This window comes from Bos javanicus, chromosome 2 (assembly GCF_032452875.1).
Source record: "Bos javanicus breed banteng chromosome 2, ARS-OSU_banteng_1.0, whole genome shotgun sequence".
Lineage (NCBI taxonomy): Eukaryota > Metazoa > Chordata > Mammalia > Artiodactyla > Bovidae > Bos > Bos javanicus.
Window position 1 is genome coordinate 120,012,166 of NC_083869.1, and position 27,787 is coordinate 120,039,952.

The 27,787-nt window shown below is 45.7% G+C and overlaps 1 protein-coding gene across 5 annotated transcripts in view; it reads left to right on the forward strand.

Annotated features, from left to right (window-relative positions):
* Window positions 1-27,787, forward strand: part of DIS3L2 (DIS3 like 3'-5' exoribonuclease 2) — a 362,444-nt gene that overhangs the window by 244,558 nt on the left and 90,099 nt on the right. For 4 of the 5 annotated variants that reach the window (XM_061388312.1, XM_061388328.1, XM_061388319.1 and 1 more), the window contains exons 12-13: window positions 3,708-3,815; window positions 25,758-25,991. In XM_061388312.1, coding sequence (XP_061244296.1) covers window positions 3,708-3,815; window positions 25,758-25,991 — 342 coding nt within the window. Of the gene's footprint in view, window positions 1-3,707; window positions 3,816-21,875; window positions 22,310-25,757; window positions 25,992-27,787 lie in introns of those variants that run through there. The other variant, XM_061388346.1, reaches the window with a different exon arrangement.

Here is a 27,787-nt window from a genome sequence, read left to right on the forward strand (position 1 = left end):
TTCCGTGGTCTAGTGGAGAGGAGAGTCACATAAAGGAGCAATTAGGCTGAGAGCAAGAGCCGTAGATGCATTATGAGAGCTCAGGGGGATACAGTGAGTGACAGTTCAGAACTGCCTCAAGTCCTTTTGGAAAGAACAGGAGCAGGTCGGAGGGAGGTATAAAACACAGTGCCTGGTCCCCCTAGGGGAATCTGGATAACTGTTTCAGAGATGCTGATGAGCTGAATCTTAAAGGATGTACAAAAGTCGGCCACATGCGAAACTCTCAGAAAGGTGCTCCAGAAAGAGGGAACCACAGGTGCACGAGTGGAGCAGCAGGCAGGTCCGGGGCTCTGGTTACTGGAGGGGCCCAAGGCAAAGGCTTATGAAGAAGGAAGGTCCCCTGGGAGGACTGAGGGACCCGGCAGACCGTGGGGTGCCCAGTGGGCTGACTTTGAGCATCTCCAATATTAGTTTACTAATGACAGAGCCAAGACTCGGAATTACACTAGGTTTCCCAAATTACACAGGGCAAGACCCCTATGTCTGTCTTTTTTGTTTTTTTAGTGGTAAAGCCCTTTTTGCAAATCAAATCTTAACCCCAATCTCCAGTATGTAAAAATAGATTGTATTTCATTAACATAAACTTCTTCCACATTTAAATGTATAACAACCTCACACCAGTCACAATGACCGTCAAAGATTTATAACAGTTATGAGATCAAGTAATGAAAACCGGTGGCCTTCTTTTTATAAACTCTTCTGTTTTTGTAATAAATTTAAATTTACAGAAAAGTTGCAAAGATAGTACAGAGAGGTCCCGTATACCACACACCCAGCTCCCTCCACCCCTTCCTAACATCTTACATTACCATGGTACATTTGTCATAACTGAAAAGTTGACATTGGAACATTGCTATTAACTAAATCCATACTTTATTTGGATTTCCCCAGTCTTTCCACCAATTATCTTTCTGTTCCAGGGTTCAGTCCAGGGTACCACGTTGCATTTAGTTGCAATGACTTTCTTTTCACAAACACTAAAACACAAAGTCAGGAAATATGTTACATTCTCAGATGTTCAGCTGTATGATTGAAAAAAGATACTGCCTTGAACCCTTAGAAAAAATACTGCTGCTGCTGCTAAGTCGCTTCAGTTGCGTCTGACTCTGTGCGACCCCATAGACAGCAGCCCACCAGGCTCCCCCGTCCCTGGGATTCTCCAGACAAGAACACTGGAGTGGGTTGCCATTTCCTTCTCCAATGCGTGAAAGTAAAGTCGCTCAGTCGTACCCAACTCTTAGCGACCCCATGGACTGCAGCCTACCAGGCTCCTCTGTCCATGGGATTTTCCAGGCAAGAGTACTGGAGTGGGAGAAGAAATACTAACTCTCTGTAAAAGAAAAAAAGGTACTAAGCTTGGACTGCAAGCATGCAGGGCGAGCAGCTTGCTACTGAAATGGTGTGCTGTGCTTAGTCACTCAGTTGTGTCTGACTCTTTTCGAGCCCATGGACTGTAGCCCGCCAGGCTCCTGTGTCCATGGAATTCTCCAAGTAAGAATATTGGAGTGGGTTATCATGCCCTCCTCTAAGGGATCTTCCCAACTAAGGAATTGAACCCGGGTTTCTCACATTGCAGGCAGATTCTTTAACATCTGAGCCACCAGGGAAGCCCAAGAATACTGGAGTGGGTGGCCTGTCCCTTCTCCAGGGGCTCTTCCCAACCCAGGAATTGGAACCGGGGTCTCCTGCATTGCAGGTGGATTCTTTACCAGCTGAGCTACCAGTTGGTATAATTGTCTGGTAATGCAGTGCAGAGAAGAACCCAACAATGCTCACTCAACAAACTCGATTTACTCTGTTTTACTCAGCTTGGGCCGCCATACAGTATACCATAGACTGAGCATTTTTTTTTCACAGTTCTGAAGGCTGGAAGTCCTAGAAGAAGGTGCTGGCCAGTTCAGTTCCTAGTGGAGACTCTCTTCCTGGCTTGTGTAGGGCTGTGTGGGTCTTCACAAGGCTTTCTTTCTGTGTGTGTGCAGGGCAGGGAGCCACGAATGACTTCTCTACTTATCAGATCAGGGCCCCACCCTTATGACCTCATTTAACCTTAATTACACCTAAAGACCCCACCTTTGGGAGGTGACTGTATTGGGTACAGTCACATTGAGGGTTAGGGCTTCAATGTAGGAATTAGGGGGTGGGGGAGACATGATTCAGTCCATAGCCTAGTCCAAAGGCTGAAATTATGTGAAATCTTTACAATTCAATCCTGAGACAATATGGTATTAAAATTTTCTCCATTTTTATAGTACATTTATGCAGGTTAATAAGTGTTATTTTGCAAAGCACTCAATGCATGCAAGAAAATGTTAATTATTTAGATCACTTTTGAATACTCATTAAACAAGTTAACAAAGAAAATACAGTGTCATCTGAACAGATGGTTCAGAAACAATAGCAAGAACATTTTTTCAAAAGTAGGTGCCTTATAAAAAGCTTTTGGGCTTCCCTGGTGGCTCAGTGGTAAAGAGCCTGCCTGCCAGTACAGTAGACGTAGGTTCAATCCGTGATTCAGGAAGATCCCACGTGCTGTGGAGCAGCTGAGCCCATCTGCCACAACTGTTGGGTCTGTGCACTAGAGCCTGTGTTCTGCAACAAAAGAAGCCACTGCAATGAGAAGCCCACCCACCACAGCTAGAGAAAGCCCACACAGCAATGAAGACTGTGTCCCAAGATTAAATAAATAAATAAAATTAAGTTTTTAAAAAAAAGCTGTTACCAGAAGTCTTCAGGTGGTCATTAGGTTTTTATATACAAAAGATTCAGCATCCTTCAGAATAATGCTGAGTAATGCCATATAGTTACTACCATTTTTTGTTACTGGTGTGGGCTTTTCCATATCAAAGGTTACTGTAACGTATTAAAACAGAATAAATGTCCAAATACTCTTCACACAGAGTAAGATACCACTGGGGTTTGTTTTGCTTTTGCTGAGGAAGGATCTTGACTAGCTAACTTGACCTCAGCTAGTGCACAGCTGCCGCTCCGTTACAGTGCTCCCTGTGCCTGACACTGCACATCCTGGAGGCCTGCAGTAAGTGTGCTGGGTAAACATCTGTTAATACGGCTGTTTTTAGTTTGGGAGGTGGATGGGAGTCGATGTCATTAATCAAAACTATGGGAGAAAGAAAAGATTTAAAGGCAGGAGGGAGACAGTCAGAAGTATCCTCAGGACATCCAGGAAGAGCCACTCATTTTGTCTTTGGAATTTTAGAGAAAACAAATAACATTCCAGGATGGCTGTAAGTCATCATTTGAAAGTACGTTGAAGAGGATTTCTTTTTTTTTTAATTGAAGAGGGTATACCATTGAACTGAGATAGTTATATCCAAAAGTACAAGTCATTCTTGAGTCTTGAGCTTCAATTTTAGTATATAGTAAATGTAGTTATTTTTTTTATTGCTATCATGTATTTTTCCCTGTATTACCAGTTCTCAGCTTTCCGGTTCACATTCCCATGTAATGTTAAAGCCTCACGGAAAAGTATCAGATAATGTGGTCTTTCTGCTGAATTTTCAGGGAAAAGAGCTTCCACCATGTTCATCTCACTCTGGAAGCTCAGGCTATTCCCCGGAAGGAACCCCCCCTCCCTGGGCTGCTTCTCTGCTGGCAGGTAACTGCTGCAAATCTGGCAAAGCCACTCATAGCCTGTTCCCTGTCCATAGGTTGTCCCGATGCTTCCCAGGCTGCTGTGTGAAGAGCTGTGTAGCCTCAATCCCATGACTGACAAGCTGACCTTCTCCGTGATCTGGACGCTAACTCCGAAGGGCAAGGTAAGGACTTAACACACATGTCCCTTCTGTTTGGTGACTTCCTCATAAGCACCCACCGTGTTCCTGGCGTTGGTCTGGAGCCCCGTGGTGGGAGGAAGAGGGCAGCGAAGGAGCCTCCCCAGCAAGGAGGACATGGGAGAAAAGCTCTCAGTCTGTTTAGAAGGCTGAACCTCAGTGGTTTTCAGTGTGTCACGTGAAGGAAGAAACGGTGTAAGCAGAGTCCCGTGGGGGAGGCCTCGCGCAGCAGAGGGTGTCTGTGAAGGGGACAGTGGGCAGGCCCCGGCTGCAGTTAGGAGAGCAGACGGGGTGAAGGGGGTCATTTGGGGAAAGGGTGGCGAGTTTGGGTAGGTGAGGTGGACTCAAACCATGGGGACCTGCAAATGCCAGGCCCCATGAATGATGGCTGTTAGGGTTCCTCTGAAGTGTCATGAGAAAGGATACATTTTAGATTAGTGCTGTGACTTCCCTGGTGGTCCAGTGGTTAAGAATCCACCTGCCAGTGCAGGGTACATGGGCTCACTCCCTCGTCCGGGAAGATTGCACATGCTGCAGAGCAGCTAAGCCTGTGTGTGCCCAAGAGCCTGTGCTCCACAACAAGAGAAGCCACTGCAGTGAGAAGCCTGCGCACCGCACCTAGAGAAAGCCCATGTGTAGTAACGAAGACCCAACACAGCCAAAACTGATTAAATAAATCTGTTTTAAAAAAGAAAGATGGGTGCTGCATCATGGTGCTGTTTGAAGAGGAGCAAAATTTGCATGAGGTCGTGCTGTAATCAAGGCCCAAGGCGACGAAACCATGGACTGAGAGCAGAGGGGAGCAGGATGTCAGGAGCCATTCCCTAAATATAGGGAATAAATGAGACAGATAAATGAAAGATGACTCCAGAAGAAACTAGGCACCTCCCCCACAACAGAAGCAACACTGAACTTCTGAAAATAGGGTAATGATTGGGGAAGCTATGGTACCAGCTCAGTGCAGTGCTGCACAATTTCTAAAGCTATTATGGAGACCGTGTAAGAACATGGGAACTGTTTATGCTGTAATATTAAATAGAAGTTAAAAAAAAAAAGATATTTAATTGTAAAGAGGTTCCAAATAAAGATGGAGGATCAAATGCCCACATTTACTTTCATTCCCTCCCAAAACCTCACTAAAACAACAGTGAAGAGATTTTTTTTTAAGACATAAACCCACAAGGACAAAGAGAATGGGAGAGGAGACAACAGCAACAAAAATTTGGAAGCCGGGAAGCAGATGGATGAGTGGTAACTGACTTAGCAGTCCCGAGAAAGCCAAATCCTGAGCCAACAATAGTGAAAGCCAAGAAACAACCCAGTTTACACAGAAGAACCCTGAAGAAGTTCAGAAATTGACAGCAGCAGCTATCTCTGGGAAGTAGGGGAGAGGTGGGCGAAGAGGAAACTAACTGTATTGGTTGAAGGTTTACTTTAAAAGGTTGTCGCTTCCATAACCTAGTAGAAGATCAGAAATTTGTCCCCAAGACAGGATAAAGGAAAGGATGCTGAACTGGGGGCCACCAAACACAGCTGTGGTCATGACCCACTGCATGAGGCTGAGTGAACGCTGGCACACCAAACATTAAGAGGCCCATCTTTTCTTCCCCAGCAACCTCAGAATTCTAGTAGCCAAGCCTATACCCTTGACTCAGAAGATAGGAAAATCTTTCTCTGAGGAATCTGAGTGGTGAAGATTTAAAGATAAAAACCTCAAGGATTTCCCAACCAGCAGCCCAGCTGTATTTCCCTACAGTAAACTCTGTGGACAACAAGCTCCACCCACTCAAGCAGAGCTTTTTAGGATTTCACTAAAAATCAGCCTTTTCACATTTCACTCTCCTGTATAGAGACAAGAGGAAAGCCTCTAACATGGAACAGGAAAACCAAAGTAAACAAGTGGGGAACAACTGGAGCAAAACAAACTACACAAGGAATGGAGGAGGAAGTGGCTACCGCTCTAGTATTCTTGCCTGGGAAATCCCATGGACAGAGGAGCTTGGCAGACTACAGTCCATGGGGTTGCAAAAGAGTCAGACATGACTGAATGACTAACAACACATAAGGAGAAGAAACTTTTTTGTATCCTCAGAGAGTCCCTTTCTAAAAGAAAGTATCTATACTACAAGATCTAGGTACTTTGAAAAAGAAACATTCAGAAGGGGGCAGGGGGAGGAGCTCTTTTTTAAAAATTCCATTAACAGCATGAAATTAAAAACATGATAGAAGAAATGAAGTCTCAGGGTTCAGATTGGAAGATAAAGTTGAAAAATTGTCCCAGAATAAGACAGAAAAGTAGAGCACCAGTCCAAGATATCCAACATCTATTCAGTGACCATTCCAGAAATAGGAAACAGAGAAAGAAGAAATCATCAACACGATCATTCAGAGAGATGCCCCATCACCACAGGGTGTGACCCTCCAGGCCAAAAGAGCGCACTGCCCAGCACGGTAATGGGAACACTGTCTCCAAGCCACATTGCCATAGAATTTCAGAGCACTGAGGATAAAGAAAAGATCCTATAGGCTGCTAAGAAGAAGAATAAAAAAGAAAGAAAGAGGCTCATACAGTAGATCAGAACTCAGAAAAAACTTCAGACTTTTTTGTTAGAACCCTAGAAGTTAGATGACAATGAAGCCAAGTTCTCTAATTTCTGGAAGACTGTGACCTCCGTGCTAAAATGCTGTACCTAACTAAGCCATCGATATAATGTGAGAGTAGGAAAGGACATTTTCAGACTTGCAAGGTCTCAAACAAAAAATGTTCATCTTACATACCCTTTCTCAGGAAGCTTTCACCAAGAAGAAAGAGTAAATCAGGAAGGAGGAAGACATGGGACTCGGGAAACTAATAAACCCATACAATAAAGAAGTGAAAGACTTACCTAGATCACAAGTCACCAGACTTCCTTGTCGGGGACCAGTTAGTAAACCTGTTTTTGGACACCATGTGGTCTGTTAGAGTTACTCATGAAAGAAGACTATATAAATAATGTGAGCAGGCTGTGACCCACTAAAACTTCTCTTAAAAACAAGTGACTGACTGAATTTGGCCCACAGACCATAATTTGTTGACCCCTGACCTAGATGATGGTGAAGAAAATTCCCAGGGTACCAGCTCTATGCAGATGCAGAAAACAGGGGATCAGATTGGAGCAGGTCAGAAGGTGACCATCTGCAAGTCAGGAAGAAAGCTGGCACCAGAAACTGAATTGACTGCCATCTTGGTCTTGGATTTCCCAGCCTCCAGAACTATGAGAAAGAAATTGTTCAAGCTCCCCAGTCTATGGTATTTTGTTATGGCAGCCCCAGTAGACCAACACCACATCAACTTGAACTTTTATACTGGGTTACATTAAAATCTATCCATCTGTTTTACACTTTGAATGGATTTTTATTCATGCATGATTTTTTATCCAATAGTCACGTATAGATGTGAGAGTTGGACCATAAAGAAGGTTGAGCACCAAAGAATTGATGCTTTCGAACTGTGGGTTGGAGAAGACTCTTGAGAGTCCCTTGGACTGCAAGGAGATCAAACCAGTCAATCTAAAAGGAAATCAATCCTGAATATTCATTGGAAGGACTGATGCTGAAGCTAAAGGTCCAATACTTTGGCTACCTGATGGGAAGAACTGACTCATTGGAAAAGACCCTGATGCTGGGAAAGATTGAGGGCAAGAGGAAAGGGGGGCAACAGAGGATGAGAGGGCTGGAAGGCATCACTGGCTCAGTGGACATGAGTTTGAGCAAACTCAGCCATGAAGGACAGGGAAGCCTGGTGTGCTGCAGTCCATGGAGTTGCAGAGTCAGACACGACTAAGTGACTGAACTGGCTGGTATTTTCAGACTAGTAGTCTGATTTTTTAAATGTGGACACATTTCATTATATTAAAAAGTCACATTTATTAGTGTCTACTTGTCTACAGATCCTAGACAAGTCTAAGTATTGGAAAACATGTATCATTTACATGGGTATATGATACAAGGTTTCCAAAATTCTAATTTTTATGACAGCTTGAATTTTATCATTAGCAATGGATAATGTTCGTTGTTTTTCTTGACGTGCCAGATAACCATAATGTGTCATTCTTCCTCCAAGTAAAAATGGTGTTCTGTAAAAAAAGATGGTCATTTCACCTCACTACAAAGTATGTAAGTGCTTTTCCCCAAGACAGCCGTCATACTTGGCCATGCTGCTAAGTGGAAAAGACAAGTACACAAGAGTTGAGCCACAGTAAAAGCAATAAACGTGGTAAGTTCCTTACCGCTTCATCAGGAACATGCTTAAGTGAAGGAGGTTTTTACTTTCCTGTCAGTGTGAGCCAGTGACGAGACCCTGACCTCTGGCAGCACTTGCTGTTGTGTGATTCATGCCAAGCATCAACAGTTTTCCCCACCAGTGCTTCTGGGCCATCAATATAAATGGAACATACACAGAAAAGGCCACCTGATGCCTTAGTATTAATACTATTACGAAAATAGTTTTGACCTCATGGATCCCTGAATGGAGTCCATAGACCGTACTTCAAGAACCACTGTTTTAAACAATTGATGGAAAGCTTGAAGTGGATTAATGTACAGAGCAGACAGAAAAACCAACCAAATTGAAACAAAACAGTTACTAATTTCACTAAAAATAAAAAGCTGTATAGGGAAGAATAGTAACCTTGAGTATTTACATAGTTGTAATAGTTAATTCTCATAGTGATTATGTAATTTTATTGGTAGGATGAGGGCCTGGGAATGCTTACGTGTGTGTGTGTGGTTGGGGGAAGGGAGCATGTGTGGCAAGAAGAGTTAATTTGCCCCTTCTATAGTGAAAAAGTTTGTGAATGATGCCTAAAACTGAAAAATCAAGAAGAAGTAATCCGGCAGATTGTATAGAACTGTGAAAGTAAATACCAAAAGAATCTACTGAGAGATGACAGTGGTTACCCCTGGGGAGGGGCAGAGGACTGCTGTTCTTCTTAACAAGCCTTTAAAACCACTTCACTGTTTGAAATGTGGCCACTTTAATTTTTTTATTTTTATTTTGAAAAATTTCAAATATACATGAAAGTGCAGAAAATAGCACAATAAATCCACCATCCCTATCTGCTAGATTTAACAACCGTCTTTTCTTTGCTAAAGCATTTTAAAGCAAACCATAGACATCACGTCATTTCATGCATACATATTTTCATATGTGGCTCTAAAAAATTTGGACATTTCCTTATATAACCACAATGCCATTGGCACACCTAATAGTTAATATTAGTGCCTCGGTGTCATTTAAAACCTAGTTCATAATTTCATTTCCCAGATTGTCTCCAATTGAGAGACAATCCACTCCAATCCACAGGGGAATCAAAACAAGTTACCTACATAACATTTGGGTTTTGTGACTTTGAATATCTGATAATAAGTTCCTTTTTAAGAGTTAAGAAGCAAACACTACCTGAAATACGAAGAAAGAAATGTGAAGACAGTAGGCCAGCAATCATATTTCTGTGAAAGTGGGAACTTGCATGGGGGAAAAAAAATGAATGGAAAAAGACCAGAAGGAAATAAAATAGAATGCCAGTAATGGTTGTGTTTGGGTAGCAAGGCTATGAGTAACTTTTTCTACTTTTTTGTATTTTCTAGTGTTTTTCGAAAATATGTATTACTTCCATATTTTTATAAATGTTTATTTTTGCAAAAGTTTAACTAAACAGAAAAATAAAAGCCTGAAAGTTAGAGGAAAACTAACTTGAGTCAACAGAAAAGAACTTTGAATCTGAACTAAGCCTGCCAGGGTCAGACCCAAGAAATAAAAAGCTTCCTGATCTAACAAGCTTCTAAAATATGAGGGTCATAAAAGAAGCACTCGGAAGAGGTAGACTCTGAAAACTTGGTTGGTCTGTAGGTTTTCTGTCGGAGGCAGTGTCTGGTGACCAAGCCTTCTGGCACGAGAGGCTGGAGAGCAGGTGTGAAGGAGGCACAGGGTCCAGGAAGGGATGCCGGGCCTCTGGCAAACCCAGTCAAAGAGGAAGTGTGAGGCTTTGGACCTGGGACAGTCATGGAGCAAGACTCACTAACCATACTCCTTATGCTGTAGTCAAACATCCTACTCAGAACAAGAGGCCACACGGTGGGTTGACCTGATCAGTTAGTCCTGGAGTGTAGTGACAATAAGTGTCTTCCTGCTCACAGTCAAGATACATGAGAGTTCAGATCCCAAACTCATGTCCAGGAGCTAGTGCTTGTTCAGATCCCAAACTCGTGTCCAGGAGCTAGTGTTTGTTGAAGACACTGGCAAAGGAGAGCCTGAGTTGGTGGGGTTGTTGTTCAGTCACTCAGTCATGTCCATCTCTTTGCGACCCCATGGACTGTAGCACGCCAGGCTTCCCTATCCTTCACCATCTCCCAGAGCTTGCCCAAACTCATGAGTTGGTAGGGAGGGGTGGGAAAAAAGATGGGGTGGTTCAGGGGGCCAAAGAGAACTTCCCAGGTGGTGCTAGTGGTAAAGAACCTGCTTGCCAGTGAATCCATAAGAGACATGGATTCAGTCCCTGGGTTGGGAAAATCCCCTAGAGGAGGGCATGGCAACCCACCCCAGTATTCTTGCCTGGAGAATCCCATGGACCAAGGAGCCTGATGAGCAATGGTCCATAGAGTCTGAAAGAGTCAGACATGACTGAAGCGGCTTAGTACAGGGTGTCAGAGAAGGCTGGTAAGGAGGAAAGCAGCACGCATCAAGAACCCAGTAAGCCTGAGACTTGGTTAGTACACAGTGGTGGCTTCTCATAGTGCAAGGGCTTGGACTTCAAAGGAGTTGGGGCACGGCCAGCAGCATCAGGCATGGCTGCCAGTCTCCCCTGGAGCTGAAGTGGAGAAAGGTTTTGTTTTTTTCCTTCATCTACTGGAATGCCTTACTTTGTAGAGCTATAGAAAGCCTATTCTAACTGTTTTTAAACACCCAGTAGATTTTTTTAAGTATCTACTAGGAAACCTTGGTGTCATATATGTTAATAGTTTCCTTAAGCCAGTGTTCAGGTTTTTAGAATGAAAAACTCTGAAAGATCTGGTTTTTGGCGTGTTTCTCACATATTGGTGGTAAGAGTGTTGTCCTCTGATCTAGATAGCTCTGATTCTATGTTTTCCTAAGGGAAACACACCCAACTGAACCTTGTGCTTTGGAAGTCCAGCTCTGGACCCATGAAATCCTCTCCGACCATGTCAGTGCAATCTCATATCTGGTTACCTCCAGCACGTCTGTCTCACTGGGCACCAAGCTCCTGCAAAACAGAGACCATGTCCACAGGCCCTGGCTCATCAGAGGTGTCTCAATTTGAAGTCACCTTTGGGAAATAAACACCAATGTTACACTTTAAAGAAGGTCACAGACAATGAATCTAACTTGATACCTAAGTCCTAAAGCCTGGGAACCCTAAAATCTCAGGTCAGAGGTCAGAATAATAAAGGAAGAGTCTCGCAGTTACAGTAGCAATTCACAGCCTGTGTGTCCTGGCTGTGCTGTCTGGCTCAGGCAGAACGCAAGCATGTACTCCAGGGGGAGCCCAGTTCAGCCCCAGTCCATGGTGCACCTCTTTCAGCCACTTCTGTAGCCCCCAGCCCCAGTCATTGTTGACTCCGGTCATCTTCTGACCCCTCACCTCCTGGCCAGCAGTGAGTCACCTCAGCTTTGTCTCCAGCACCTCCTCTTCCTCACCACTGTCAGCACTGATGACTGCCTCCAAGCTGCCACCCTCCTCCACCTGGACTCCAGGGGCCTCCCAGCTGTCCCCCGACCTTCGGCTCCTATCCCACTTCATCTTCTCCCTACACAGCGGTCCGAGGGAGTCTTCTAAATCAGAAATCAGGTCTCATCTCTCTGTCCTTTTTAATGAGCCTCCAGTCTCTCATTCGGAATAAAATCTAGGAAACCTTTAAAGTGGGAATTTTTTTCCTATTCTTTTTTTTCCTCTGTCTTCTCTGCTAGAAATGCATGGATTCCAGAGAGTTCTTGGGACTCGAGTCTTTCCTCGTTCCTGGACCATCTTTACTCACGTGGGAAGAGTGGCTTTTAGGGTGTGGCTGAGCTTTCCGCTGTGTGGCAGCTCCCCAGCCCACCTTCCGGGACCTGACCTCAGCGGGGGTCAGCCCTTCTCAGCCGCCACCTTAGAACACCCTGCAGGTCATTGGCCACTCCTCGTGGCTCTGGGGAAGTGTTTCCAGTCCCCACCTAACACCTCTTTCTGAACAGCAGACATTGTAGGGGCACTGTGGGATGTGCCAGTCCAGGCTGCCTTTTTTCAGCTGGACCTTCAGTGCTGCTTAGAGGGATCCTTTTATTTGTTGCTTATGTATTTGTTTCAAGCCCTTATTCTTGGACATCCTCGCAGTCCAGTGGTTAAGATGGTGCTCCCAGCTCAGGAGCACGGGTTCTATCACTGGTTGGGGAGGATCTCACATGCTGTGTATGGTGGCAAAAAAAAAAAAAACCAAAAAACGAATAACTTTGCAGTTAATAATAAAGATAAATAAGTGTGAAATGGTATTAAAAAAAACTTTATTCTTGGTTCTGGCTTCCAACTTTGCTTCCATTCCTCTCTACTTCGAGACCAATGATTCCCCCAGGTGACTTTCAGTTTTCCTTCTGGGAAACCAGAGAGATCAGCCAGCTGGGTCTGCTGAAGTTCCTCCCTTCGGAGTCATCCTTCCCGTCTCGTGATGCAGAAAAAAACACTCCTGCTCCAACCAGAGGGTAAGCCCTCTGTCCTCAGATCTGAAATGGCATCAGCATCCCTCTGAACCACTCAGATCTTCACTGTCTAGCCCACCTCACCCCTGCCACATCCCGGCAGTTCTAAGTGATAACAGCTCTACCTTTGCCAAGCGTCTCTCATCAGTTCTTCCTTTCCTATCGCCACAGTCACTGTCCCTACTCACCATCCTCCCTGGTTGACAAAGGCTGTTTATGGCCTCTTCCTTCCATTTCCCCGGTGGTGTTAGGTGACTTTTAGAAGCTGAATCTGGTCCCATTACACTACTACTTAGTATCCTCTTACAGTGGGACAGTGGGTTATGATTATCCACGAAAGTCTGTAATCTCCAGAGCATGACCAGCGCAGACCTCCACCAGCCCCTTCTCGCATTGCGTGGCCATCCTTCAGCCCCTCAACCTCTGCTGACCGGTTCATTTGGCCTCATACAGAATTGTTCTACTACTGAGACTTTGCATATGCTTTTTCCACTTCCTAGAGTGTCCTTCCCTTCATCCCTACTAACATGAATCCTACTTATCCTATGAGACTCAGCTAAAATGTCACATCTTCCATGAAAGTGTTATTATTCCTTCCTTCATTCATTTAGTAAATACTCATTGAAGATTTGCTATGTTGAGACACTATACAAGGTGTTGAAGATATAGGAATTAAATATGCACCAAAATAGAAACAGTAGTTAATTCCCAATGGTGGATTCATAGGAGATTTTTTTTTCCTTCTCCTTTTCCCACATATATATATTTTTTTAAGTTTTCTGCAGTGAATTGATATTGTCATTGTAGTAAAAATAAGATTTTGAGGGGTTTTTTTCCTGTTTTTTTTTTTTTTAAGTGAGGCAGGGGGAGATATTGGAGTATGTTTGTAGGCTGCATAGGGAGGCGAATCAGAGATGTTGCTGATGAAGAAAGAAGGAACAAAGCTTTGGAACCATGAAGGAAGGGGCTTCCCTGGTGGCTTAGACCTACAGTACAGGAACCATGAAGGAAGGGGCTTCCCTAGTGGCTTAGACCTACAGTACAGGAGACCCAGGTTCGATCCCTGGGTCGAGAAGATCCCCTGGAGAAGGAAATAGCAACTCACTCCAGTATTCTTGCCTGGAAAATTCCATGGACAGAGGAGCCTGATGAAAGAAGTGGGAATTTCAGGACCTAAACTCCAGGAGGGGAGATTAGCTCCCACTAGGAGGATGAGGACCACAGACTTCCCTAGCGCAGAGAAGGTGCAGCGTGGGGTCCCTGCTGAAATCTGGAAAGGAGGCAGGTTGGCCTTTCTGAGGATGTGCGTAGATGGGAAGAGCCCCGCCCTCCCTGTCAGAGCCCATTTTCCCACCTCGCTGCCCCTACAGCACCTGTCAGTGCCATTTGTATGCAGATCTATCATCCGACCGGACCTTAACATCATGCTTAATTTTTTTAAATCTCTTCTCCTCATATATAGCACAGGGTCAAAAGCCCAAAAATGCTTAAAAATTACTTCATAGGAGGCGGCCCTCCTGCTCCCTGGAGGGAGAGGCTTGGAATGGTCCAGGCCAGCCGCTTAGTGGCGCCCGTGAAGCGGGGGATTCGATTGGGCCTTCACTCTAGATTTTCTGAGTCTGGTATACCCTGGTGCTGTGACGGCCCCAGAAGTAAAGATGGGAGTGGGCGGCCCCTCTTTTGCTTGGAAATGTTCCAGACTGTTGAGCCATCCTTCCTCTGAGAGGGACTGAGGTCCGGTGAGGGCCATGCTTCGCTAAGGGTCACGCGTCGAGTTAGCCGCAAGCAGGCCCTGGAGCCTGAGGCTTGTTAGCATGCTGGGAGGTACAACCCCTCTGCCGCCCTGTGACCCCCTTTCTCGCATTTATCATCAGAGATTCTCAAGAGCAGGAGCGCGGCCCTCCTCTCTTTCTCCCAGCGGTTCCTGGCGCTCTAAGAGCTCGCATGCCTCCCCTTCCATGCAGATGGTGGGGCCTTAATTGGAGGCCTTAACTGTGGCTGGAGTGCTCAGATGAAACTTCCGAAAAGGCCTGAGGAAGACAAATAGGACCAGCCAATCTGACTCATAGCATGTGACTTGCAATTTGGGCTCATGGACCCCTCCAAGGTGGCAAAGGGCATTCTCAACTCCAGCTTCAGCCCCTTCTGAAGACATCTGCAAACTCCAGTGTCCAAATCTTCAGACACCCAGAGAGAATGAAGCAACCTGGCTCTGTGAGGATGTTTAGTGGCTCAGCTGCAGCCCTAGAAGCAAAGGTGATTGCGTAATAGGAACCACTGGACTGTCTGGAAATGATTCTCAACCTAGCAACTGGTCTTTCTGCTAAAGACCCAGGGATCTGCCTACCTGCTCACCTCTGCCACTCATGTTCTATGCAGCATCCCAAGGGACCCCTGACAGGTGCCAGCTGCACAGTGTTCTTTCAGGTGCCGTTCTCATGAGTGCCTGCATTGGATGTTGCTGCTGGAACCCAGCTGCAGTGCTGTAAGGAAGCCCAGGCCACCCCATGGAGAGGCACATGTGGAGGGGAGCAGCATAGAGCGCGCACGTGAAGGCCTTGTGAGGGAGTCCTCGTGGACCTGGATTCTCCTGCGCCAGCTGTGTGTGTGTTGGGAGGAGGGGGTGCAGGACGCAATGATGAACTGTCCCCACTGAGTTCGGCTCATTTTGTAGATTCATGAGCAAACTACATGCTTGCGGCGTTTTAAAGTTACTAATGTCAGGAGTGGTTTGTTTGCAGTGATAGGTAATTGATGCATCCCCTACTGGGGCTGGAGGGGGCAGAAGAGGCCAGCTTGCTATCCCCACAGCTGGGTCCTAGATCAGTGCTTGTTCCTTCAACAAGTACCTATTGAGTGGCCACCAAGTGCTGGACACTGTACCAGAGGATGAGGAGTTAGCAGTGAATGAGGTGGGCCTCATACCAGGCCACCTACCTTGCCTGGTGGGCACAGCTCAGGCACAGAAATGAGACGACTGTAGCCTCAGCCTGAGAAAGGGGGAGGGAGAACTGTCTGTGGGGGGGAGGGGCGCGAGGGGGCGGCAGGGGGTGAGGGGGCAGGGGCGGCGAGGTGGGGCGGGGGGGGGGGGCGAGAGGGGCGGGGGGTGGGTATGTTATTTCTAAGCTAAGACCTGACTCTTGAAAAGGAGTCACCCATGCAGAGAAGCAGAGAAAGGGCAGATGGAGTACCATGTACCTGTTCTGGCTACGGTCGCCAGATTTGGCAAATAAATAAATAAAAATTTAGCATCCAAAAAAAAAAAAAAAAAAAATTACTTCATAAAGTGAATTGCATATCCATTTTCCGGGACTTCCCTGGTGGCTCAGTGGTAAAGAATTCACCTGCCAAGCAGGAGACATGACTTTGAACCCTGGATCAGGAAGGTCCCCTGGAGGAGGAAATGGCAACCCAGTCCAGTATTCTTGTCTGGAAAATTCCATGGATAGAGGAGCCTGGAGGGCTACAGTTGATGGGGTCACAAAGAGCTGGACACTAGTTAGCGACTAAAACAACAACATACCCATTTACACAGTTCTGTTTAGCCTGCTTTATTAGAATGGTGTTTCCTTGGTAAGGCGTTTTTATCGCAGCAGCCTTTTCAGCACCCTGAGCTGTATCCTGGGGTTGAGGAGGGTCTGACACAGCTGCCCGAGTGTCTTCCCCCTACTGCCTTCCCTGCTCACCTTGCTGCTAACACACCAGCTGCCACCCATGGAAATGCTATAGAACTTGAAAAATAAAACTATGATCCTCCCGGGTCATCTTGTGTCTGCAGCAAGCCCACAGAGCCAAGCACAAGCACAGGACTGTGTGACTGGGGGCTGCAGGTCATGATAAAGAAACAGTGCTGGGTTTTATGTCTCCTCTTAGGACACTTCAGTGCAAATCTTGCCCAATCAACTCCCAGTGAGAGACCATAGCTCCCAAGGCTGATTCTGAAAATAATAGAAAAGTTCCCTGAATTTTAATTTTTAGTCCTCAGCAGAGCAGGGCACAGTCGCTTTATTTCAGACCTATAGAGACAGCCGGGGCAGAGGAGCCTTTGGAAGAGCTCGGTTGTGTCCTTTGTGTCCTGGTTTGCTAACGAAGATAGCAGGCAATTAGGGGCTGACCTGAAGTGAGGTCACTTCAAGGGAACAGCAGACCTGAGCACAGATTTTGCTATGAATCCTTGAGTTTAAAGTAAAAATTCAAAATATTTTCAAGACATAACAAGACGTGTATCATTCATAGGATTGTTGTTGCTGTTGTTCAGTCACTAAGTCGTGTCCGATTCTTTTGCAGACAAAAAAAATTTTTTTTTAATCAGCCTTTCCTGCATTTTGAGGTTACTAATCATGAAGTTGATTTAAAGTTAAGGACTTGGGCTCTGAGGTTAATAAACAATGTGTTGCTATGCTGCCTGCCTTTAAAAGAAGGATGGACCTCGTTTTTGGCGAGATGACTTCGTTTGGTCTTTTTGGAAGGTTGGGACTGAATTATCCTCACTGGCTTTAGAAATCTGTGATTCTGTTTTTCCTGCATCTTTCTGAACCCAATCCTTAGAAGCTTCCTCCATGGCTCTCCTGTGCTTTCCTCCCTCTCCCCCACCTGCAGCTTCCTTCCCACAGCCCTCAGGCCTCCCAACCAGTCCACCACCTCCAAAGATTCCTCCTGCCCCCGCAACCTGCCTCTCAACTGTCTGCAGTAAAGGGAACACTTTTCAAAGACTTCCCTGGCTTCCCTGGTGTTTCAGATAGTAAAGAATCTGCCTGCAGTACTGGAAACCCAGGTTCAATCCCTGGGTCGGGAAGATCCCCTGAAGAAGGGAAGAGCAACCCACTCCAGTATTCTTGCCTTGGAGAATCCCATGGACAGAGGAGCCTGGCGGATTCCTTGGCATTGCAAAGAGTCAGATGCGACTGGGCGACTAACACTTTCCAAAGACTGCCCAGTCGGGGTCCCTCATCCTGTGTCACAGGAATGGAATTCTCGTCTCTTGACCATATCCTGCCTTCAGACTCTTGTGCCATTCTAAGGTTTACAAGGCAGACAGTTGAGGGAGTTGCCTTATTTCTTTCATCTTTGGATTTGAAGTTTAGACCTTTAGGTCAAAATGCTGGAGGGGAGTAAAATTTGGCATTCCAGAATATCTTTTGAGCTTCTCCTCATAGCTCAGTTGAAAAAGAATCCGCTTGCAATGCAGGAGACCCCTATTCAATTCCTGGGTCGGAAAGATCCACTGGAGAAGGGAGGAATAGGCTGCCCACTCCAGTATTCTTGGGCTTCCCTTGTGGCTCAGCTGGTTAAGAATCTGCCTACAATGTGGGAGACCTGGGTTCAATCCCTGGAGAAGGGAACTTGCTACCCACTCCAGTATTCTGGCTTGGAGAATTCCATGGACTGTATAGTCCATGGGGTCACAAAGAATCAGACACGACTGAGTGACTTTCACTTTGACTTTCAGGATGTCTCTTGGGCATGTGGATTGTTTCAAGCTGAAAACAATCAGGATCCAAAAGACTCAGGAAGAAACTCTGACTTTACCTTCACTGTCTAAAGAATGTAGATAGATGACCTGCTTCTAAAAGGGAGAGAGCTATCATCACAGATAACTCTAGGATGGACTAGGTATGGTAGACAGGAGGAACCTTTCAAAATCTGTTTTGTTTTTTTAATTCCTGTGTGTGTCCCATTGTCTCTGCCCAGTCCGTACGTTGTAAACATTTGTTTATCAAACATTTGCTTTTCCACCTTCATGTGAATTTCCTTCCTCCCCTTCTAAGTCCTGAATCACTGGCCCAACATTCTCTTTTGTCATTAGCTGAAGATGGTATTTAAAGTGAAGCTTTCAGCCATTTTAGTGAGTTACTCAGCTTTCCTGAGTCTCTCCCATGTTTTGTTTTATTTTCTCCTGTTAATCTATCTCATGACAGTTTAATTCTTAGACCAGAAAAACCTGGAAAGGTAGGAAAAAATTTCTTCCTTCCCAACAATAGGAGTAGGCCTGATTATAGTCTGAGGGGCAACAGACTAGGCTGGCAGCAAGTGAGCTCAAACTGTAGATGAGAACACAGTTGACGCCATACAAGTTACTCTTCCAGAAAATTCTTGTACATACACTGCCTTATAAACTAACATTAGCAAACACATGGCCCTCTGGTACCCATGCTCCCTCCTCAGCTTCCGAAAACCGGGTTTGCCTCTTGATGGGTGTCGAGCCAAAAGACACCACTAATCCAGGGTGGGAGAGGAAGGATTTATTACTTGCAGCAAGTAGGAATAACATGGGGGATCTTTCCCAAAGCAGTGTCTCCCCAGATAGCAAAATTGGGGACGTTTTAAGTTAGGATGCATGCAGGCTCCTAAAGGGGCTTCAGCCAAGGAGGGTTCAGCATAGAATTGGGGCAGAAGTTGGCAGAGTCCATATGATAGTTGATTGAAGTCACAGGCATCAGAAAAGGTCAACATCATCATTCATAGGTTCCAGTTAACCTGGTAGTTGAGCATTGTTAAGGGTGGTTGAATTCTGCAAAACAGCTTCAGGCTAATCTTTACCATTGGAACAGAACTAGGAGTCTTTACAACTGATGTATCATCTCCAATCTGGTGAAGTTAGCTCCCTGGCCTGGTAATAGCTATTTGTTTTTACCTTCTTTTGTTCCCTTAAAATCAACTACTGAGACCCATTCTGCAAGAGCAAGCACTGTGGCCAGGCTCAGATCATCGAATGGCTTAGGGCTGAAGTGGTTTCTCTTATTTAAGAAAGTCGTGTCTGGCTCGCTACCTCCAGGGACCCCTACCCAATCTACTTACACAGCACCCCCAACACTGAGATATTTCACTCTTCTTTCTTGAGGGGCACAGAGCCAAAGGTCATTCTTCTGTAACTACTTCCTGCTGAGAATGAGCATTGCCATCTCCCTAGTTAGAGGAGTGAAGCTCTCTCTGCTACAGCTAGAGAAGTTTGGGGGTCCACAGAGTAGTGGCTGGATGTACATAGCATTATTCTAGCAGGTGTAGGTGAGGCACAGCAGGAGAGGCAGTTAACAGCAGCTTTGCAGCTTCACTGGCAGAGTCTTGTGCCAAGAGCCCCCTGACCCAAACTGTTATCTCTAAACTGGGAAGAGGATCCTTCAGAGGAGATTTAATTTTTTTTTCATATACATCATGAGGTTTGTCACATTAGAAACTCATCAGGTATAAAACCTAGCATTCAGTATGTCTTATAAGTTCCTCCTTGAACAGCTGTTAAAATATCAAGGGCCGCGCAGTTCTAGAGGATGACTTTTTGTATCATAGAAACTTCTGAGTTCATCAGATTGACAGCCTGATTACTATCATTGTAAGTATCATTCTTACTGAGTTCAGTTCAGTTCAGTCACTCAGTCGTGTCTGACCCTTTGCGATCCCATGAATCGCAGCACACCAGGCCTCCCTGTCCATCACCATCTCACGGAGTTCACTCAGACTCACGTCCATCAAGTCAGTGATGCCATCCAGCCATCTCATCCTCTGTCGTCCCCTTCTCCTCCTGCCCCCAATCCCTCCCAGCATCAGAGTCTTTTCCAATGAGTCAACTCTTCGCATGAGGTGGCGGAAGTACTGGAGTTTCAGCTTTAGCATCATTCCTTCCAAAGAAATCCCAGGGCTGATCTCCTTTAGAATGGACTGGATGGATCTCCTTGCAGTCCAAGGGACTCCCAAGAGTCTTCTCCAACACCACAGTTCAAAAGCATCAATTCTTCGGCGCTCAGCTTTCTTCACAGTCCAACTCTCATATCCATACATGACCACAGGAAAAACCATAGCCTTGACTAGACGGACCTTTGTTGGCAAAGCAATGTCTCTGCTTTTCAATATGCTGTCAAGGTTGGTCATAACTTTCTTCCAAGGAGTAAGCATCTTTTAATTTCATGGCTGCAGTCACCATCTGCAGTGATTTTGGAGCCCCGTGTGCGTGAATGATGATGTCCTCTAGTTTTTTTTTTTTTTAATGCATTTTTTTTCCTTAATAGCAAAAGCAGATATACATTCAAGAGGCCATTAAACAGGCCACTTCGGTCACTATAAACTTTAAGGTAAATCATGTATTAGCTGGAATGGCTTCCCAATACCTAACTCAGTTCATGAAAATTTATTTTATCATTTTTCCTTTTGATTACAAATCCCTTGGTAGGTCAGATTTGTCCCTCAGTGCCAGGGTGATTGCTGCCTGGCATCCATCATGTCCCTTGGTGCCACGCCTCCTTTTTGTTTATAAATAGTGGCCGAGTTGTCCCTCTTGGGGGACAACTCATCAGATACAGTGAACAAGCTCAGTTCAGTTCAGTTCAGTTCAGTCGCTCAGTCGTGTCCGACTTTTCGTGACCCCATGAATCACAGCACGCCAGGCCTCCCTGTCCATCACCAACTCCCGGAGTTCACTCAGACTCACGTCCATTGAGTCAGTGATGCCATCCAGCCATCTCATCCTCTGTCATCCCCTTCTCCTCTTGCCCCCAATCCCTCCCAGCATCAGAGTCTTTTCCAATGAGTCAGCTCTTCGCATGAGGTGGCCAAAGTACTGGAGTTTCAGCTTTAGCATCATTCCTTCCAAAGACATCCCAGGGCTGATCTCCTTCAGAATGGACTGGTTGGATCTCCTTGCAGTCCAAGGGACTCTCAAGAGTCTTCTCCAGCACCACAGTTCAAAAGCATCCATTCAGAGGTATGTTAATAGGGAAACATTTTATAAGCTATATGTTGTATCAGTTATACTGAATTGTCACACAGACATCATACATGTGCTTTTAGCAGTAGACTTAAAGCAAGCAATGATATTTGTTGTTATATGTCACACAGTAGTTATACTCTGTGACAGTTTCACTGGATAATTTTCTTTAGTTTTGTTGTGCGTGCACTAGTTAAGAGTACTTGATAAGACTGCTGGGAATCTAGTCTTCCATTTTTAGAGGAATCAGGTAGAGACAAAAGATTAATGTCTCAATCCTACCCTCAAAGGTATAATTTACTAAGTTGGTGTAGGTTATAATTAGCTTAAGGGGAAAGGTATCTTTATATCTGGAAAACAGATTAAAAGCCAACGATATTTCTTTGGGAAAGATCCCCAGTGATCTCCTTACTTGCCGCAAGTAATAACTCCTTCCTTCTCCTGTCCTTTGGCTTGGTTGCATCTTTTGGCCAACATCCACCCAGAGGCAAACCCAGGTTTTGGGTAACAGGCCCAGCCGGGCCACAGCGCGAGAGGACACAGCTAGGTCTAAATGTGGCTGACAGTGTCTCCATATTGTCACTTACTCTTTGATCCTACCATGGTCTTCTCTGTTCTTTAGGAAGGGACCTGTGCCTCACTCTGTCACCACTGGCCTGGCCAAGAGTGGGCCCAGCAGAGGATACCCCTGCTTGCTCCTCATGAGCCACCGCCCTCACTGCCTCTGCCCTCTGCAGTCACCAGCACCTCCCCATCACAGACATATTGCCAGCGGCCTTTCCTCACTGTCTTCGAGCACTGCCTTTTTCTGCCCAGTTTCTTTTTGGATATGTTTCTCTTGGTACCTTTGACTTTTTTCACCCCTGGGCCCTCCCTACCCCAGGGGGGTTGCCTCGTGTTCACAGTAAGAAGAAGCAGAAATCCATGCACCCCCCTACCCCTGATCATCACAGCAGCCTGGTTTTGTTCCAATCAGGAAAATGTTTCTTTCTTCCTATTATGTTTTATTTTTATTGAATTATAGTTGATTTACAATGTTTTATTTTCTGGTGTATAGCAAAGTGGTTCAGCTATATATATATATATGAATATATGTATTCTTTTTCATCATAGGTTATTACAAAATATTGAATATAGTTTCCTGTGCTATATAGTAGGACCTTGTTATTTATCTGTTTTATATACAGTAGTCTGTATCTGCTAATCTTGAACTCCCATCCCTCCCCTGCTTTCCCCTTTGGTAACCACAGATTTGTTTTCTGTGTCTGTGAGTCTGTTTTGTAAAGAAGTTCATTTTTCTGATATTGTTTTTTGAACCAAATAGTTTATATACAGAAGCCCAAAGCTGTAGTGGAAGTGATTTTGTATCTAATTAAAATTAAAATTACAAATTAACCCCATTAGCAGTTTTTTGAACCAAATATTTCTTAATGAGACACTGACTTTTTTTAGAAGATTAAAATTTTAAATACATTTGAATGGAAATTAATAGTTTTCAAATGATATGGTTTCCTCACGACTTTGTATCTATTAAATAGAAAGTCAATATTGTATTTTCTTTACTTCACTGTCTGTCTCTTTTGTGACCTTTAGCAAGATATAATAAAAAATAACACTTGATTTTGAGTCTTAGGTCTTTAGCACAGATCTGATCCTGGCCACCACTTAGGAGTTAGCATGACTTCACAAATCCCCAACCTCTTCTCTCAATGTAAAAGGGGCCAAATAACGTACTTCAGGTGTGTTGGACTTCCTAGATGGCAAAGAACCTGCCTGCCAATGCAAGAGATATAAGACATGCAGGTTAGAGTCAGCAAGATCCCCTGAGGAGGGCATGGCAACCCACTCCAGTATTCTTGCCTGGAGAATCCCATGTACAGAGAAGCCTGGTGGGATACAGTCCATGGGGTCACAGAGAGTCAGCCATGACTGGAGGGATTTAGCATGCACGCACATCCAGGTGTGTTAGAGAGATTTGAGACGGTTGGAGGTGTGAGAGCTCTGCCACTGAGCAGAGCCAGGTGGTCCGTGGTGTCAAGCCACTTCCTGTCCTACCTGGTACCAGAAAGTAGGTCTTGAGGTAGACAATATTTTCTCCTTTCTAACTAGGTTTTTTTTTCCCCCACGAGCCGGATACCTTCAGTGGATATTGGCACGTTGTTTAATCCAACATCCTAAATAGCAGTGTCCTAGAGTGTATGCAGGAAGCTTGCCGCCTGCAGAAAGAGAGTGACCCAAATCCTGTGATGAAATGAATGGCAGAGGAAGGCCATGATTCTTCCCTGAAGGGTTCTGTTTACGAAGCTCCTTGTGGCTTTTTTGCTTTTTCCATGAAAAACTCTTTGTCTTTTTGTCTTCTGCCACTGGCCCTGGTTACAAACAGGGCGTTGATGTGAATCCAGTTTCCAAATTGGAAATTAATGAGGTGTCCCATCCAGAGAGGCCTTCCTCCCGTTCTGTAGGGCGCGCTGGCCCTGGGAACCGATGCCCCCGCCCAGCCAGGTCTCTGCTTTCCTGTTGACCTTCGCTGGGTGAGGGGGCCATGGGCATCCTTGCCGCTTCACCACAATCTGGTTTCTTGGCCTGAGAGTTTTTTTAGTCCGTGTGTCAGGTGTGACTTTCAGAATCAATGGGTTGTTTTTAAGCTGCCTGACCGTCTCTGGGCCAGGAAGTTCTTACTGGCTCTTCAGAGCTCCTACTTCAGCCCTTCGTATGTCCAAAAAGAAGGTGCAGATTTTCTGGAACGGAGGCATTAAGGGAGGGGCGGCCCAAGTAAGGTGACAGAGTTGTGGGAAGCTTCTCATCAGTGCTGAGTCCCAGGTTTGCTGGTGTTCAAGTTCTCATTGACAGATAAGGAGACAAACCGAAGGGGCAGTGGGACCAGTGAGGAAGAAGAGGCAGACGGAGCAGTGCCACCCTTGTGAGTGGCTAGCGAGTTTTGATCAGGAGTGGGGGATTTCAGGTTTTGCCAAGTTACAGTGAACATGTTTTAAGAACTCCTCGGGATTCAAAGTGGCCCCTGGTCAGGGCCCAGCACTACAGAAGAGGGTTCAGAGGGAGCCACTGAGCTGTTTAGACCCAGGATACATAGACATTGGGGTGGCAGAGTATCTAGGAACCTCATGGAACTTACTGCAAAAGTTTGTCCATAAATACTTCAAGGGAGAGGGTCTGGACCTGTCACTAGCTTTTTAAAGTAGTTCTTGACTCACCAGTTTGTGTGAAAATGGATGCCCAGTCACGGTGATCCGAGTCTCCCCACCCTGTGTGCAGTGGTGACCCCTGGTATATATGTAGGACTTTCCTGTGTCTTCTAGGAAAAGGGGACAAAACCCCCAAGAGGCCACATACCCTCTGACCCGGATGCCTGAGGGAGTGTGTGAAAAAAAGAGCAGTGGAACCGAATGAAAAGGGACATTTCCCCAAGCTAAAGACAGACTGTCCAGCAAAATGTTGACACACGGAAGGAGGAGGATTGACTGACTGGGTTTGGAATGAGTCGTAGAAAAGGAAACAAGCTGAGTCTCCAGGGGAAATCTTTGAGACCACAAGAATGAAGAGGTCGTGGCCCCGTCATCCTAGAGGAGGTTGGAGCAGCTCCACGAGTGGGAAGTTTTCAGGGAATATGGCTGTGACGGAGGGACAAGCGTGGGCTGACCTTGAAAGGGGCTCTTCTGGGGACCTGCACACACTGCTTCCCCTAGGACTGCTGGGCAGTTGCTCTAATTGCCCTTACAATTTCTTCTGCATTCAGTGCATGCGCGCATGTGTGCACACACACACACACACACACACAGTCCCTGGAATTGCCTCTACAATTTCTCCTGCGTTCAGCACATACACACACACATCTCCTGAGAGCCAAAGTCAGGACCCGCTTGCCACAGCAGAAGAGTCATCAGCATAATATTTTGAGTTGCTTGTATTTTGAGATGAGAGTAGTTTTTAAAATAATTCAGAAAGTATATTTTGAGGGTTTCCTTTTTTTTTTTTTAAGAACATTAAAGTCTGATATTCTAGATCAAGACTCTTCATAATAAGGCTCTTTGCACCAAACCAAAGAAAAACGTGAGTGGTTTCTATTGTTCACTTCCCCGTGCTTAATGGTTGCCATTATAAAGAGTAGTGGTTCTTCCTTCAAGGGAAGGAGAGGGTGTCAGAGTGGTCTCTCTAGCTCTTCAGGTAGGAGCTGTGTGCCCTCGAATTCTCATGGTATGGACAGCTGTGGGCCGGGCCCTCCCTGTTCCCCACCGGGGAAAACCTAATAACCCTTCAGACAGGTGTTTTCAGGAAGCCTTGTCTCTGGAGTTGCGACCGGAATGGTTTAGCTGGTAAAGGGGGAAGGGGGCGGGGGGGTGCTCAAGTAAAAAAAAAAAAAAAAGCTGGTACTCGTCCCTCCTCGTTTCCTCAGTCTCTGTAGAATGTGTACAGATGAATGGTTGCATGAAAGAAACAGCTGAAGGAAAAAAAAAAATTCTCCCTCACAATCCGTCCATCTCTGCAGATCCTCGCTGAATGGTTTGGCCGGACCATCATCCGCTCCTGTACCAAACTGAGCTACGAGCACGCGCAGAGCATGATTGAAAGCCCGACCAGGAGAATCCCGGAGAGGGAGCTGCCTGCCATCTCCCCCGAGCACACGTGTGACGAGGTGCACCGGGCTGTCTTGAACCTCCACGGAGTCGCGAAGGAGTTACGCCGACAGCGGTTTGCGGACGGCGCACTGCGTCTGGATCAGGTCAGTCGCTTCCTCTTTTCAACGCCGCCTACAGACCTGACTTCCGCCAAAGCCACGTGTGTGCGAGAATTAGCATAGCAGCCCTGGGGCTTGCCCCTCTGTCCTTTCCTCAGTCTCTGCCTTCAGATAATGGCCTCTGAGGCAGGCGGGAACCGCCTCCCTCGCGACTCTGCAGACACCCGGGGCCTCATGACGTGAGCCTGCTGGTCCTGTGGCAGAAGCCTCTTCCCTCAGCTCAACTCTGGCATTCCCTGAAGTTTGCCCACCCTCTTGTTTATTTCTCTTTCCACAATCCCTCCCTGAATGAACCCCTGTATTCTTATTTTAACTTCTTCGTGTCCAACTCTCTGTGACCCCATGCACTGTAGCCCACCAGGCTCCTCTGTCCATGGACAAGAGTACTGGAAGTGGGTAGCCATTCTCTTCACCAGGGACTCTTCCCGACCCAGGGATCGAACCAGGGTCTTCCGCGTCTCCTGTTTTGCAGGTGGATTCTTAACTGCTGAGCCACCAGGGAAGCTCATTTCTTATTTGAGCTATCAGTTATATGCTGAGGACACCAACATTAGTTTCTCCATCCCTGCCCTCCTTCCCCAGGCCCTACATCTGCCACCGGAAACTCCTCACCTGGCGCTCGCTGTCCCTTCTGCCTGACACAGTGACCAATACCCACAGGGAGCTGCACATGTGGACTGTATTCCCTTCCACCTCGGCTCCCTCCAGGGGAGCTGTGTGTTTCAATGGTCAGCCTTCTTTACCCCCATCCTGGCTATGCCGGTTGTACATGTTGTAATTACTCACTGTAACTGAATATTAGATACACTGATCAAATAAGAACATTTTTTAAAGCTGCCGTTCCTGTGAAAACTAAGTTAAATTGTTTGCAAACACTTGATGAAGATAAATCTTCAGAAATTGTGCTGTTTGGGTGTGATGACTATAAAAAGGAGGGGGGAAATCAAAATTCACGAGGAACTTTGTACTCAGATTGCATTATAGATATCTAAGCTCTCTCTTAATGAAACAAAAATGATAAATTATAGGCAATGAAGTATGCATAGTTTATCGGAAAAAAAGTATGTAAAAATCCGACTAGCATAGTCTTTTGTAAAAGTGAGGGTGAATTGAAGTGAAGTTGCTGTCGTGTCCAACTCTTTGTGACCCCATGGACTGTAGCCTACCAGGCTCCTCGTCCATGGGATTTTCCAGGCAAGAGTACTGGAGTGGGTTGCCATTCCTTTTCCAGAGGATCTTCCTGACCCAGGGATCAAACCCAGGTCTCCCACATTGTAGGCAGATGCTTTACCGTCTGAACCACCAGGGAAATCCTAAAAGTGAGTGGATGTGCATTTATATAAATTTGTTGTTATTGTTCAGTCACTTAGTCATGTCCGATTCTTTGTGATCCTATGGACTGCAGCACGCCAGGCCTCCGAGTCCATCACCATCTCCCGGAGCTTGCTCACATTCATGTCCATTGAGTCAGTGATGCCATCCAGCCATCTCATCCTCCTTCGTCCTCTTCTCCTCCTGTCTTCAATCTTTCCCAACATCAGGGCTTTTTCCAATGAATTGGCTCTTTAAATCAGGTGGCCAAAGTACTGAAGCTTCAGTTTCAGCATCAGCCTTCCAGTGAATATTCAGGGTTGATTTCCTTTAGGATTGATTGGTTTGATCTCCTTCCTGTCCAAGGGACTCTCAAGCATATTTTCTAGCACCACAGTTCAAAAGCATTATATAAATTAAGTTAAACAAATGTTTAGTTATGTATGATTCCCCTCCTCAGCCAGCTTCTG